Source organism: Carcharodon carcharias, chromosome 4 (genome assembly GCF_017639515.1).
Source record: "Carcharodon carcharias isolate sCarCar2 chromosome 4, sCarCar2.pri, whole genome shotgun sequence".
In the NCBI taxonomy this organism is placed as follows: domain Eukaryota; kingdom Metazoa; phylum Chordata; class Chondrichthyes; order Lamniformes; family Lamnidae; genus Carcharodon; species Carcharodon carcharias.
The window spans coordinates 112,329,766-112,344,967 of NC_054470.1; the positions used below are offsets into that span (position 1 = coordinate 112,329,766).

The 15,202-nt window shown below is 42.8% G+C and overlaps 2 protein-coding genes across 2 annotated transcripts in view; one reads left to right on the top strand and one right to left on the bottom strand.

Annotated features, from left to right (window-relative positions):
- The window catches only part of LOC121277364 (coronin-2A-like), a 176,308-nt gene extending 175,703 nt beyond the window's left edge, over positions 1–605 (top strand). The window contains exon 15 of the transcript XR_005942865.1: positions 540–605. The gene's annotated coding sequence lies outside the window, so the exon portion shown is untranslated. The remainder of the gene's footprint in view (positions 1–539) is intronic.
- A 915-nt stretch (positions 606–1,520) lies between these two features.
- gda (guanine deaminase) overlaps positions 1,521–15,202 on the bottom strand; it is a 36,202-nt gene continuing 22,520 nt past the window's right edge. Inside the window, exons 7-14 of the mRNA XM_041186311.1 lie at positions 14,264–14,371; positions 11,563–11,670; positions 9,513–9,610; positions 7,582–7,649; positions 5,971–6,117; positions 4,500–4,618; positions 4,368–4,395; positions 1,521–3,046 (exon numbers count right to left, since the gene is read on the bottom strand). Coding sequence (XP_041042245.1) covers positions 2,979–3,046; positions 4,368–4,395; positions 4,500–4,618; positions 5,971–6,117; positions 7,582–7,649; positions 9,513–9,610; positions 11,563–11,670; positions 14,264–14,371 — 744 coding nt within the window. The 3' untranslated portion in view covers positions 1,521–2,978. The remainder of the gene's footprint in view (positions 3,047–4,367; positions 4,396–4,499; positions 4,619–5,970; positions 6,118–7,581; positions 7,650–9,512; positions 9,611–11,562; positions 11,671–14,263; positions 14,372–15,202) is intronic.

The window sequence follows — 15,202 nt, forward strand, 5'->3', positions numbered from 1 at the left end:
TCAGAAACCAATGGCACAAGTGTGTGTCCTCTCCATTAATAAAAATGATCCATTGGTTTTGGGATTAATATTTGAAAATATTAATTTTGGCCTAAAAATTATTGGTAGCCACCAGGATGTTTGGATCAGTAATTTTAAGTCATTCAGACAGATACTCACACTTGTATTGGTCCATGCCGGTGTGTATGCTCCACATAAATCTTCTCCTACCCCTCTTCATCTCGCTCTATCAACATGTCCTTCTGTTCCTTTCTCCCTCATGTTCTTACCTAGCGTTGCCTTAAATGCATCTACACTATTCACCTCAACCACTCCCTTGTGCTACTGAGTTTCACTGGCTAGTATCTCCTGAATTCCTTAATGCACTTTTTAGTGACTATCTTATATTTATGACCCCTAGTTTTGCTCTTCTACACAAGTGGAAACAGTCTACTCTGTCATGTCCTGTTGTATTTTTAAAGACCTCTAGCAGGTAACACGGCCAAATAATACTAAATGAGTTCTGGTGATATACAGTTAACTCTTATTCATTATGTTAGATCCACACAGAAAACTGCAATTACAAAAAGATGATCTGACTGAAAACATGTTTGTTTTCGAGGCTCCAGTCAACAATTCACTGCTGAATGGGGTAACTATTTTGCGATCTAATGTAAATTCAGATACCTTTCAGAGCAAAGTACAGTGGCAATGATATTTATTTAGGTAGCAATTTACACTAGTAGGCGTAAATAGTAAAATAATATTAAAATACTGTTACATTTATTTGACACAGGACAGTGTACAAAGCATCTTAAGTTCTGTAAGATACAAAAATAAAACACTTTCATTTAAACGTTATAGATTTGGTGTAATCCAAAATAGTGAACAGATATCTGCATATGAAATACTTATCTATTCATTGACAACACAACCACACATCAGAATTGGACACAAAGTCAATTCTTTTAAAATTATGATGTTCCTTTTCTTGTAACCATTCACATTAGCCACTTTTCCCTTTATATTTTACATTTTTGCTTCATTCAAAAGCTGATTATTTGTGTGTGTGTGTGTATATTCCAGATGGCTAAACAGATGTCAAAGTACATTCACATACTATCTGCATAATTCTCTGCACTGTCCACTGCATCACGGCAACATTTTCATGCAGAAATGCTAGTATATATGTTAACCCAGACTTCCTTTTGTGCAGATTACTATTAAACTTGCTTTTCTCCCCCTATTTTATCTGCATGTAGACAGATTGGAGAAATTGGGACTGTTTTCCTTGGAGAAGATTGAGAAGAGATTTGATGGAGGTGTTCAAAATCATGAGGGGACTGAACAGAGTAGATAGGGAGAAACTGTTCCCATTGGTGGAAGGATCGAGAACCAGGCGAGCAACAGAAACAATGACAACATGAGGAAAAACTTCTTTCATGCAGCAAGTGGTTAAGATCTGAAATGCACTGCTTAAGGGTGTGGTGGAGACACTGTCAATCGAGGAATTCAAGAAGGAATTGGATTATTATCCGAAAAGGAAAAATGTGCAGGCTTACAACGAGAAGGCAGGGGAGTGGCACTAGGTAAATTGCTCCTACAGGGAGCCAGTGTAGACACAACAGGCCGAATGGCCTCCTCTATGCTGTAACAATCCTGTGATTGTTTCATTTTTCTATACTGGACCCTTCTAGTTTGTGGTTTGGGAATATAACTACAGGATCTATTCATCTACTAAAAGCAGTTAGGGAACTATTGACATTTACATTTTATATGTAATTTTCTCATAAACTGTCCAGGGCAGAAACCATAGTAGTGAAGGTATCATTTAAACTGATAGAAATCACTGGTTAGGTCTCAGCTGGAGTGTTGTGTCGAATCCTGGGCACCACACTTGAAAGAAAGGGATCAAAGCCTTAGAGAAGGTGCAGATTGACTAGAATGGCATCAGGAATGAGGGACGTGTGTTACCTGGAGAGACTGGAGAAGCTGGAATTGTTCTCTTTAGAGCAGAGAAGAGCAAGGGAAGGTTTATTGTGGTGCTCAAATCATGAAGGTCAAGACAGAGGCTGGGGAGAAACTGTTTCCACTAGGAGGAGGCTTGGTAACCAGGGGTCACAGATTTAAGGTAATTGATAAAAGAGTCAGAAAGGAGATGAGGAGATTTTCCTTCATGCCTGGATTTGTTATGATCTGGAGTGCGCTGTCTGAAAGGGCGGTGGAAGGGAATTAAATAATAACTTTTTAAAGGAATTGGATAAATACTTGAACAGGCAACATTTTGGATGGGATGGGGAAAGGCAGAGAGGGACTAATTGGATAGATCTCTCAGAGAGCTAGCATGACGTTGATGGTTCGAATGACCTCTTTCAGTGCTTTCTCACTCTGTGAATGTCTGAGCTACCTCCATCTATTGTGAATCAGTTCATCATACCCAGGTCAGTGGGTGGGGGCACTACAGTGTGACCCTTTAGCCCAGGATTAGGGAATGCCAGACTCCTCTGGCACCTGATCCACCATCTGTCAACCTGGACTGGAGTGTATGTGTGTCTGTGTGTGGGACTGATGTCTCTCAAATGCCATCTTGGGCTTGGTTTCACAAAGCAATGCTGGCAGGTGGTTGGAAGGGTCCCCGTTGCCATGCAAAAGCCAGAGAAACCTCACTGTAGTAGAAAAAGACAGGAAAATAACTAGTGAGAAAGATGAGGATGGATTTTACAAGTAAAAGGGCAACAACATTTTCAAACTCATTGACCTTCAAAGATCCAAACAGCAATCATTGAGTGGAACTCTGCATTGATGTCATTAAATCATGGGATTTACCATATAAAGTCTTATTCTTACCGCAAAAAAAAAGCCAAAGAAGCAATAGTATGTAAACAGTAACAGAGGCAACAAGCAGAAACGAAACATGTTTATACTTGTTATTTGCTATGCCTGAAAATAATATGCATTAAATGTGCCTTGCTGCAACAGATCCCAATGCCATTATTATTCTAGGATTCCTGGAAAGGTACTACTTTCTTGCCAGCAACATATACTTCAACCATGTTCCGGTCATCTCCTGAAACAGCAAAAATATTACATGACTTAAATGCAATAATAATCTTTAAAAAGAAATGCTCTTTCCTGAAGCCAGTTTCCAACCTCCCCAGTTTCCATGGACCCCCTCATAATGATAATCAACCACTTAGGGGGATTTATTTAGACTGCCACCACCTTCCTCCACAAACTCAAGCTCTACAAGAGAGCCAGCATGGACCAGGTGAGCTAAATAGCCTCCATCTCTGGCATAAAGACTCCATGACTCATCCAAAACTCCTCCTGCCCCTCATCCTAACTCACATCAAGGCACTTTTACCCATCACCCTTGTCCTCACTGATCTACACTGGCTCCTGGCCCAGCCATGCCTCAATTTTAAAATTTTCACCCTCTTTTCAGTTTACCATTTGGCTTAACCTCCTCCCCATCTCTGTAATCTAAAACCCTCTGAACTCCTTCAATTCTGGTCTCTTATGCATGCCCCATTTTAATCATTCCACCAATGGCCACTGTCTCTTTAAAATACCAGAAAATTTGAGCTGTCTCCTAATAAGTGGCCAAATTGGTGTTGAAGGCTTCAGACATTTGTAGACCTTTGGCATTTTGCATTTGCTTCTGTGCTAAACCTATGGCCAAAATCATGGGCTGACAGTAATTCCACTAAAGTTATCTTAGTAATTCATGCAAAATCATCTAGTCATGAATATTTTGAAACTAAAATAACCAACACGTCACATCTACAACCTATGGAGCCCACAGTATCAGGTTGGTCCTTACATAGAAAAGTCACTTGGTAGTCCAGAACTTGAATATTGCTGAAAAGAGACTTTGCTAAAGCCATTTGTGAGCTCAAGCTCATAAATTGGCTCATTTACGCTTGTTGAAGCAACATACATTCATACACAGGGACCCATTCTCTGCAAACTAAAGGAATATGTTCAAGCCTTGCACCTTTTTTGAGTTACCCAGCAGAGCCAATAGTTCCCCATTGCTTTCTCCATGGCAACTCCTCAGCCAATCACAGTTGACTTGCTAAACAATTAGCATCCTTTTCTCCTGTAGTATAAATTGTTGTGATTGTTTGAAATTTGGCATTCTTCTGTTTGTCCTGATGAGTAGAAGATGAAAAGCTTCAGCAACATGTCTCTCTTTTCAGTAATATTCAAGTTTGCTTCTTCTTTATCAATCAACTTCTATCTTGGAAGGCCATTCTGACCAAACTCTCTGTAGAGGGATTGTTTCATAGTGTGCTATACCAGAGCATTAACATGTGGTCACTGTCTGGAATATTTTGAAGTTGCTGAGGATTTTTGTGAGAATTGTAATGAAATTTTGAACTCACCTAAGAACAAGAACTTCTGGAAAATATCCTTGAAAATTAGAAAGGAGAATTTCAGTGATTTGAAAGGACCATGAAGATGCTGAAAAGGTTCTTTGTAATCTGTGTTTTGAAATAAGTGCAAAGTATAACTACCTGCTGAGTGTCGTCGGGGAACACTTCAAAAGGACCAAATGGGACATTGGTGTTGACAAGAATGGCATCAAAATCCTTCCCCACCTCAAAGTTTCCGGTCAGTTTATCAAGACCCAAAGCTGCAGAAGGCAAAACAATCCTTCATGAAGTATTCATATAAATCAGATAAGGGGTTAGACTTATGCGGATAGAGTGGAGATGCCGAGGTTATTCTCTTTGGAGCAGAGATGGTGAAGAGGAGATTTGATTAAGGGGTTTAAAATCAAAGGTTTTGATCGAGAAAACGTTTAGAAGGTGAAAATGTTTCTGATGGCTAAAGGGTTGATAACCAAAGGACACAGAGTTAAGGTGATTGCCATAAGAACCAAAGGGAAAAATCACACGATTACAGAATTTTAACGGCACAGGAGGCAGTTCGGCCCATCATGAAAAAACTTTTTTTATACAATGACTGGTTAGGGCTGGGGATGGGTGATGGAGGCAGCTTCAGTAGGAAACTTCAAAAGGGAGCTGGATAAATATTTGAAGAAGTAGGTACAGGAATATGGGGAAATAGTGGGGGAATGGAGCTATTTGGATTGTTCTTCATGAGGGCCAGCAGAGGCATGATGGGCCAAATAGCCACATTCTGTGCTGTACTATTTTATGATTCTGTAACCAGAAGATGCAACACTCAGAATGGATACAGTGACTGCTCCTTGAACGTGATTAAGCATGGAAACAAGAGAGTTGAAGGTTTTGGTCGGGCAGACAGGAATGTGGAGTTAAGGCCACAATCAGATCAGCCATGATCTTATCAAATGGCAGAGCAGACTTGAAGGGCTGAATGGCCTACTCTTGCTCTATTTCTTGTGTTCACTGGAGGTCACTCAACACTGGAGATCAAAAGTCAAGGAATCAGCATATTGGCAATGAAAGACACACAGCGACTAACTCTGATATCAACTTCTGCACTCAGTAGTTCACCATTCATTATCTCTTGTGTTCAAACTCAAGAACGTCAATGCTTTCTTTTCTCTCTAGACAAGAGCAGACTGAAGTGTGATCTGATAGAGGTCTTCAAAACTATGAGAAGATTTGACAGGGTAGATGTCGATGTTCCCACTTCTTGGGGTAGCCAAAACTAGCAGCCATTGTGATAAGAGAGTCACTAATAAATCGAATAGGGAATTCAGGAGAAACTTCTTTACCCAGAGACTGGTGATAATGTAGAGCTCACTACCACATTGAATGGTTGAGGTGAATTACAGGTACATTTAAGGAGAAGCTGGATAAACACGAGGGAAGAAATGAATAGAGGGATAGGTTGATAAGTGAGATGAAGTAGGGTGGGAGGAGGCTGGAGCATAAACACCAGTATAGACCAGTTGGGCTGAATGTCCTGTGAATACTACCATGCAAATCTATTATACTTTCTGTACATTGTTAAATTATAGAAAAAGCTTTATGAAGTTTGTTAATGGTTTCCTACCTTTACTGCCACCAAGGGTGGCAAGTCTAAATGCCTCCTGGTATGTAAGCTTTTCGTAATCGGAAAATTTTAAGCTCAGAATTTTGGTTACATCAATTGCACCTCGCACAGCGTTAAGCACAGAAGGAGAGTAGCCACCTGAAACATCTAAAACAGATATTAACACTTGGTTGCCATACATCTGCAAGAATAGCTGGTCTACTGTGGGACAGAATAACTTTAATATTTCGACTAAAAGCAATGTAGATAAAACTGGCAAGACCTGGGTGGGTGAGGGAGGTAAAATGAGAATGGGAGTTCTTCTGCTACCTCGTTCCTTCACCTCCCCTCTCCCCACCTCCAGTGGGGTTGCCAACTTTGGTTGGGCATATTTCTGGAGGGGTCATCACCTCCATGTTCCAATTTCCAATACACGCTTCCAGTGAGAGACACTCCGTGCCCAGAGCACAAATAGCCAACAATGTGTGGAGTTCCCTCAAACAAGAAAGAAGAAAAGTTTCCTGTCACTCCAACATTCCAACAGTAACTACGCTTTCAAAATGCCTTTGGCTGTAAAGCTTTGGGATATCTGGGATGTCGTGAAAGGTGCTATAGAAAGACAAGTGGATCTTTCCTCCTTGCCTCATCTTCCCTTCCCCTTCTCTTTCCTTCCTTCATTCTCCCCTTCCTCTTTTCCATCTGTCTTCCTTTCCCTTACCTCCTTGCCTTCTCTTCCTTTCCCTTCTATTTCCTTCCTCCCTGTTTCCTTTATTATCACCTACCTCTCTTCCATTGACCTCCCTTCCCCTTCCCCTCTGGCCTTTCCTTCCGTCCTTCTCCTTCCCTTCTTTCTTCTCTCCTTCTCTTCTTCCTTTCTCTCCTTCCCAGGGCCCTGATGGGCACTTGTGCCACCAGGGGTGTTAACCATTCCCTTGAGACCACAAAATATGGATGAAGTAAGAAGCTAAACTTTTCCTCCACCTCTGTGATATGACTCCAGCCTGGACTCCTGTAAAGCACGTTGGGATGTTTTACTGTGTTAAAAGCTCTACATAAATACAACTTTTTGCATCAACTGTTTGCTTACACCAGGGAGATAAACTTCAGAAACCCATCTCCAACACCCTGCCCTCAAGAGTGAGAGCAACTATTCATAGACCAGCACCCCTTCACCCTCCCTCAATGCCATCCCTTTCACCATCTGGCTTCTCAATCCTGCCCAGAGATAGTCAATCACATGGCAAGCGGGTGAGGGAGACAAGCGCTGGCTATGGTAGAGGACCACAGACAAACTTGTGTCCCCTTTCTGATCAGGACCATGGACAGCTGCTCAGAATGCCTTAGCGGGTTACGGATTAGAGCAAGCTCCACAACCTGGCTTTCAGGTACATGGGGTTCATTTGCTGGGGTGGGGGTGTGGGGGGAAGGAGGGGCTGGGTGGAGGGGCAGTAAAACTAGGGGCGGAGTGAGTGGGTTCCAGTGAAATCCTGGGCCAAATTTGTGATGAGTACTTGGAACCCAAGGCTGCTATGGCTGAGAGGAGGCAAGAAAACGAGAAATTTGGAAATGACAAAGTAGAATATCTCAGTTGAGAAGCAAATGTCTCACAAAAACACAAGAGATGGTACCTACCAGTTCCTAGTCCTATGTTTACTTTATGATTCAAAGCATTTCGGGCATCAAATAAGCCACTGCAAAGTCTAAAAGATAAAAAGAAAGAGAAATGAGGCCTTCATGTCCCTGAGGAACAAGCTTGGCTTTCGCGCTGCTTTTTATGTTACATGGACTTCACCTCAGCAACAGGAACTTCTGCTGGTCAACGCTAAAGTTGCAGCCACAATTTTATAACGGATCAATTTACTAACATTTGCAAATTTGGGGTGGTTTTATGTCCTAGGGTCACATCTGGTAGGAACTACGCTCAATCAGTGCAAACTTATCAGTTGGAGTGGGTTCAAGTAGGGCCTAGAGGTGAAGAACAGTGTTGATTCCACTGTTGTGCCAAAGTAACAAATTTCACAATCCGTGCAATATGACCTAATCTGTGAAAGTAGCATTCACCAGCCATTACTGACTCAATATATATTAATCTCCAACCTGTGTAAAAAATAAACTGGGTCAGTTCTGGGCAGACCTAGGCTGTATTTTTCATGACAGCAGTTTACATTTAACTAACTAACTCCAGGTTCCAGGTACTTCTGATCATCACCTGCACAATCTGCACCTCATTCATCCAATATCTCTGGTCTCAACTTAAATCATCCTTGGACACTCAAATATCTGTTGGCCTGTGGTTCTCCTGAGTGCCTCACTCTTTACTCTGCATCCAGAACTCCAGCTGTGCTAACAGGTGTTATTATGTATGGCCAAACATTAAAATGTTCTTAATCTCAATGCAAGATAGTCACTAATAACTCCAATAGGGAAATCAGGGGAAACTTCTTTACCCAGAGAGTGGTGAGAATGTGGAACTCACTACCACAGGGAGTCGTTGATGTGAGTAGTATAGATACATTTAAGGGGAAGCTGGATGAAAACATGAGGGAGAAGGGGATAGACGGATTTGCTGATTGGGTGAGATGAAGAGGATGTGGGAGGAGAGGGAGTGAAGAGACAGGCATTGGCTTTGATAAAGGGTCCCATGACAAAATCAGGTCGTCTTTCTGATCAGAACCATTTGGACATCTGCCTAGAGTGGCTAGGATATAGACTGGAGCAAGCTCCAGAATCTGGCTTTCAGAACTTGAAGCATAAACACTGGTTTAGACCAGTTGGGCCAAATGGCTAGTTTCTGTGCTGAAAACTCTGATATAATTCAATGTAAAAAGGGAGCCAAAAATTTGCCAAAATTTAAAAATCTTGGGCCTGAATTTTGTGCTCCTCCACAGGCAGCTTTTTAGGCAGAAGGGAGTGTGAAATTGAAAGGACAGGATTCCCTCCAGGTTCCTGCCCACCCCAAATCCACGGCGATTCTACACTGGGGTGGGCAAGGCCTTGGACAGACCGCCCACCCTTCCCCCAATTGAGGCCCTTAAGTGGCCAAGGGCTGTCTCCCACCCAGCCACAATTTTTAGACTGGCGGGAGGATTCAAGTTGTGCTGGAGGAAGCTCGAAAATCAATGGATGTAGATCTTGGGAGGGAAGGGGTGGAGGGAGTGGATGGGTGCCTCCACCAGAGCCCTCTTCTGAAGTTGAGTACACCCCCACCTTAAGGACTTGTGGCCTCTGGACCCCGCACCCCATCCCAGCTTCTCTCTGAGACCCTGATCTCCCCCTTCATGCCCCAACCAGGCTGACCCTGCCCTCCTCGCCCTGGCATGGTTTAAACTTACCTGGGCCTCTGCTCCTTGGACTTAGTCTCAGGTGCCCTCCTTCTTCTGTTTTCCACTGTTGCTGCAGGGACTGGAGATCTGCTGGCCAATCAGATTGGCCAGCAGCATTGGAAATTTTGACCTGGATTTTGTGCTCAAGCCCCTCGTGTGACCACTGAGGAAAGACTCACAGTGGGAATCCAGTGTAGGCATTTGGTCCAGACTTATTGATTTCAGTGATCGCATACTTACGAGGTGTTTGAATTTGGACAGTGTGAAATGGCCACTCCTTTTCTATGGAAGCGTTCCAGCTCATCGTCAGAGAGGTGCACTCCATGTGCCATGATTGTCTGTGTGAAAATATTGTTTGCAACAGCCAGTTAATGACAAAAGACTCATTTAAATTATGATCAGAGGCAGCAGGAGATATCCAAATGAAAGAGTAAGTAGAGGAACAGAGAGGGTGATGAAAAGGATTGAGACAACTGGACAAGCATGAGAGGGATTGTGTAGAGAGAGGGAGAAAGAGAGAGAGAGAGAGAGAGAGAAAGGAAGGAAGAGAGCGAGAAAGAGAGAGAAAAGGAGAGAGAAAGAGAGAGAAAGAAATACTTGAACTATGGAAACCATCTCTTTGTAAAACCTAATTTTACTGGTCTATGGGGACAGAACAGAGGAGTGGACTTAATTAGGTAGCTCTCAATGAGCCAGTACAGAAGTGATGGGTTAAATGGCCTCTTTGTGTGATGAATGATTCTATGATATGAACAATAGCAGATAGGAAAGGACCATCTAGTCCACCTGGCCTGACCTACACAACTGTGATGCTTTGTATACCACATTATATACACTCACCACCCATTCAAAACCGTCACCTCCTGGGAGAGGCAAAGCAACAGACTAACAACTCCAGGCCAATTTGGGGAAAGAAAAATCTGGGCAATTCCTCTCTGACCACAAACCCTTGGCACCCCCAAACCCCCAACCTCGCCACCAATACCCCTCAACACCCCACCCCCAACCCCACTACCCCTCACCCACCCAGACAATTAAAACCAGTCCAGGATAGACAGTCTGACCCTAAATTTCTCGCAGTACCTATCCTTTTATAGAAGGTCATGTCCACTCAGTCAGGAACAGGCCTAGCTTGAAGGAAAAATAAATATGGGAAAAAAAACCAAACAGATGAACAGACACAGAGAGAATCATGTAGAACAGCAAAAGCAGAGACACAAAAGACAAAGTCCTACTCAAAATCAACTTGCCCAAGAGCAATGCCACAGGAGATCAGCAAATGCCATTTGAAATACTGTTCGTCCCATGGTTATCAATAGTGTGAACAATGTGAAAATCCGTGTAGGTCCTTAGAAGAGTTTTCTAGTTACAGAGGCACTCTTTAATCAACAAGAGCTTAACTCCCACTTTACTCTCTTGTTTTAATACCATATTCTGGGGTGAGCAAGGCAGAATCTGGCACTAGATTTTGACCAAGTCTCGCTACCGCTTTTTCTGCTTGTCAAGATTCCCTGCAGATTGGGGGTGTGTGTGAGGGGGAGGTGGGCGGTGTGGCTGTGTAACACACCCACCCATAAGCTCACTTACTCTGCAGGTGTGCCCCACATTGAGTTCCCTCCTTTGCTATTTGAGTCCAGTGCCATAATGATAGAAAACAAAGACTTGCATTTTTACGGCGCCTTTCACAACTGCAGGACATCCCAAATCACTTTACATCCAATGAAATACTTTTTTGATCTATAGTCACTGTAGGGTGTAGGAAGTGTGGCAGCCAATTTGTGCAAAGGAGGATCCCATAAATACCATTGTGCTGATGACTAAATAGTCTGCTCTTCAGTGATGTTGGTTGGGGGTAAATATTGAGGAAAACTCCCCCGATCTTCTCCAGTATGGTGGCCACAAGATCATTTAAACCCATCTGGGAAGGGACCAGACAGGTCTTTTGTTCAATGTCCCATGCAAAAAACTGTGACAGTGCAGCATTCCTTCAGTACTGCGCTGGGGGTATCACGCTAGATTTTTGGAGCTCAAGTGCTTGGAGAGGGACTTGAACCCACAACTTTGAGTCAGAGATACAAATACCATCCACTGAGGTAAGGCTATCATCAAGGCAGTAGAAATGACTGGGAGCATTCATGTCTGTATTCCAGCCTAATGAATTATCAGGCATGTTGTCAGACTCCCATCAGATGTGTGGCCTGGCAGTGTGCATGCAGAAAGGATAATGGATTTCAGGAACTGCTTTTTTACTGATATTTTGAAAGAAAAAAGTGTGGCGTTGAGCACTCACCTTATCAGTCAGGAGGCTATGTTTGTCGTAAACATCGGAATAATCCTTGTAGTTTGGAAACATTCCCTTCACAACCTCCACCTCTTTGCAAGACTCACTCACGTGACTCTGTTTATAAAAATAACAAGACTATTTGCATCTTGACATCAATTTGCCCTGAATTGCAAGTTTTCAGCCTCTGAAGTGTGTGCTACAATCTGTTAAAAGTTGTAAAATCTTTGTGAAGAGGTTATTTTATCAAAACATTTTTTAACAATTCTTCAACGTGCGATGCAGTGACGTGAATCATATTGGAGCTCAACATTTCATCGCCTGTCACAAGGTGCCAAGGCAAGTTTGAATGTATAAATAGTACAGTTAGGACCAATAGCAGCCAGTTATTCATTTAATGAGTGATTAATACATTGAAGGAACTCCTGGGTTGAGGAACCATTTAAATAAAACAGCTTAATTTTGCAATGTGTGTATCTGAATCATAAAACCAAGAAATAAAATACTTTGCATTTTTATGTCACCTTTCACATCCTCAGGAAGTCCCAAAGAACTTTACAGCCAATGAGGTACTTTTTGATGTGATCATTAAGCCATTAGTTGCATTGTAGGAAACATAACAACCAATTTGCACACAGCAAGCTCCCACACACAGCAAAATGATGATGATAAGATAATGTGCTTTAGTGATGTTGGTTGGGATAGATGTTGGACACTGGGGAGAACACCCCTGCTCTTCTTCAAAATAGCACCATGGGATCTTTTGCATTCATCTAAGAGAGCAGACAGGGTCTCAATTTAACCCTTCCTCATCCATCATTATCTTGTGACCCTGATTAAATTTTACCTTGTGCTGCTAGAACCACACAGATCTCGGGTTGTGGAGCTGGTGAAGGTTACAGAGACAGGGAGGAGCGAGGCCATGGAGGGATTTGAACACAAGGAATGAGAATTTTAAAATTGGGATATTGTTGAACAAATGAAGGTCAGCAAGCAGAGGGATGATGGGACCTGGTGCAAGTGAGCATACGGGCAGCTGGAGTTTTGGACAAGCTCATGATTATAGAAGGTGAAAAGTGGGAGGCCAGGTGAGCACTGGAATAAAGTCCAGAGGTACCAAAGGTATGGAGAGGGTTCAGCAGAAAATGCACTGAGGCAGAGCAGAAACATGCGATTTTATGGAGGTGGAAGTCAGCAGTCTTTTCCGCTTATTTGTAACTCCTGAGTGATTGATGCTAAACACAACTATTCAGTCTGCAGAGCAATAGAACCGATTCACTAGAACTCACTGGCTTAATATGACTGAAATTAACACAGCACCTAGGACACTGTGAGTAGCAGCTTTGAAATTGACATGGGGCACTGTGTATGGGGAGGGTGGTGGTGGGGGGAGAGGGGGGGTGCAGGGTTGTGCGGGAGCGGGCGGGTTCCCAATCAGCGCCCCCATTTGGGGGTGCATCGCCATTTTACATGGGCGGGCCAATTAAGGCCTGCCCAGCATGACATCCATCAGGAAGCGCCATGCGCTCCCTGTGCGGGTGGGGGGGTGGGGGGAATTCCCTGAACTGGGAGTTTGCTCTTTTGCGCATGCGCATGAAAGAGTGCATGGATCTCCCTGAGGCTAAGTGCTGCCCCAGGGAGATCGGCTCAGGTTTGAAACATTGAATAAAGATTAGAAAAAACATTACTGACATGTCTCCTCATGTGGCAATGTCACATGAGCTGGGACATGTCAATTTCTTTTATTTATAGATTTAATGCAAATTTTAATACCCTCACGAAACCTCATCCTGCCAGTGGATGAGGTTTCATGTTTTTTCAGGAGCCTGCCTGGGTTCCTGGCCTGCCCGCCAACATTAAGGTTGGACGGGCAGGCCCATTGATTGATTCAATTACTTTATTAATGACCTTAAGTGGCCGTTGACAGGTCAGCGGGCGTGCAGCCGAGTTGGCTGCGCACGCACCAACCTGAAAATGCAAATGCCACAGGGTGACATTGGGATGCCTGCCTGATGTCACCCCTCGCCCCACCCCACCGCTCGCCCATCAGAAGATGCAGCTCATGAATGCACATGGCTGACGATCATTGTGTTTTGGCGAGTGTAAAATGATGAAGTGTTTTGATACAGTAAATAAAGAGAAACAGTTTCCAGTGCCTGAAGGATCAGTAATCATGGGAGACCGATTTAACACGATTGACAAAAGAACTAGCTACGACAAGAGGAAAAACATTTTTGCAGAACATAAGGTGAGGATTTGGAATGCACTGCCTAGAGGGTAGTGGACACAAAGTCAATAATAGCTTTTAAAAAGGGAATTGGATACATTTTTGAAGGGGAACAATTGCGAATATCAAGGGAGTGGCACTAACTGGATTACTCTTTTTAAGAGCCAGCACAGAATCGATTGGCCAAATGGCCTCCTTCTGCAGTATGATTCTACAAGTGACTGCCAAGTTTAAATTGCACCATGTTAAGTGGTGCAAGCTGTGCAGTATCATTGCTACTAGTACTGAATGTTTTTTTTTAAACACTTTGAACACACCTCAGTTACAGATTATGGTGTAAATCGGAAAATATGCCTTGCTTAACTTATTCCCACAGGTCCAGGAATTGATTGTTGAAACCATTCACACTGGTTGCAAAAAAGAATGATACCAACAACATTTCAGGGGACTTTACATTCTCCCTGAAATTAGTGGGTGCTGTACCTGAATGTGCAAGTTGTTGCGTTTGGCAAATGACCCCAGTTGCTGCAATAATTTCGAGGAGCAGCTAGGCACAAAACGAGGAGTCACAATGGGGTTCACCAGAGGGTACTACAAACAAAAAAATACGCATCAGAAAATACAGCCATTTCAACACTGTTAACACACTGAACAGGTGAGGAATTCACCTCCTATACATTTGAAGCACATTTTTCTATTATAATTAAGACCAAAAATGGTGGAAATCCTCAGGCAGAATATGTGGAGGGAGAAATACACAGTTCACGTTTCACACCTTTCATCAGAACCGGTAAAAAAAATGAGAGATTTAACAGGGTCTTGAGGAGGTGTGAATGGGAATAGTAGAACCATTAACATCACTTGCTGTCTGAAAATGGGAGTACTGGTTCTGATCTGAAATTGAACTCAATGTTGAGTCTGCAGGTGTCTAATGGAAAGATGAAGAACTTATGTTGAGCTTCACTGGAACAATGCAGGAGGCGAGGGCAGAGAGGTCAGAGTGAGAGTAAGGTGGAGGATTAAAATGACAGGCAGCTGGAAGCTCAGGGTCAAGCTTGCGAACTGAATGGAAGTGTTTCTAAAGCAATCCTGTTACGGACCATGATAGGAAGAGTGCACAGCTAATTCTAGTCCCACTTCTCCACAGGTTGTAACAATAGTTTAAATGTTTAATTCACCCACAAAACTGGCCAACTGTTTACCTCTGATACTGTTATTCCCAACGTAAAAATGTCTAACCAGGCTTATTTCATTAACCACAAAAAATATTGATTTATTATAAAACAAACTATTTTTTAAAACGAGGTAATAAACTGGTTAATATACAAGTTGTAGTTTAGAAGTGCAACGATTTTTCAATTTTTTAAAACAAAAAGGTATTCAAATCCCCATACACTCACAAAACAGGACAAAACAAATACA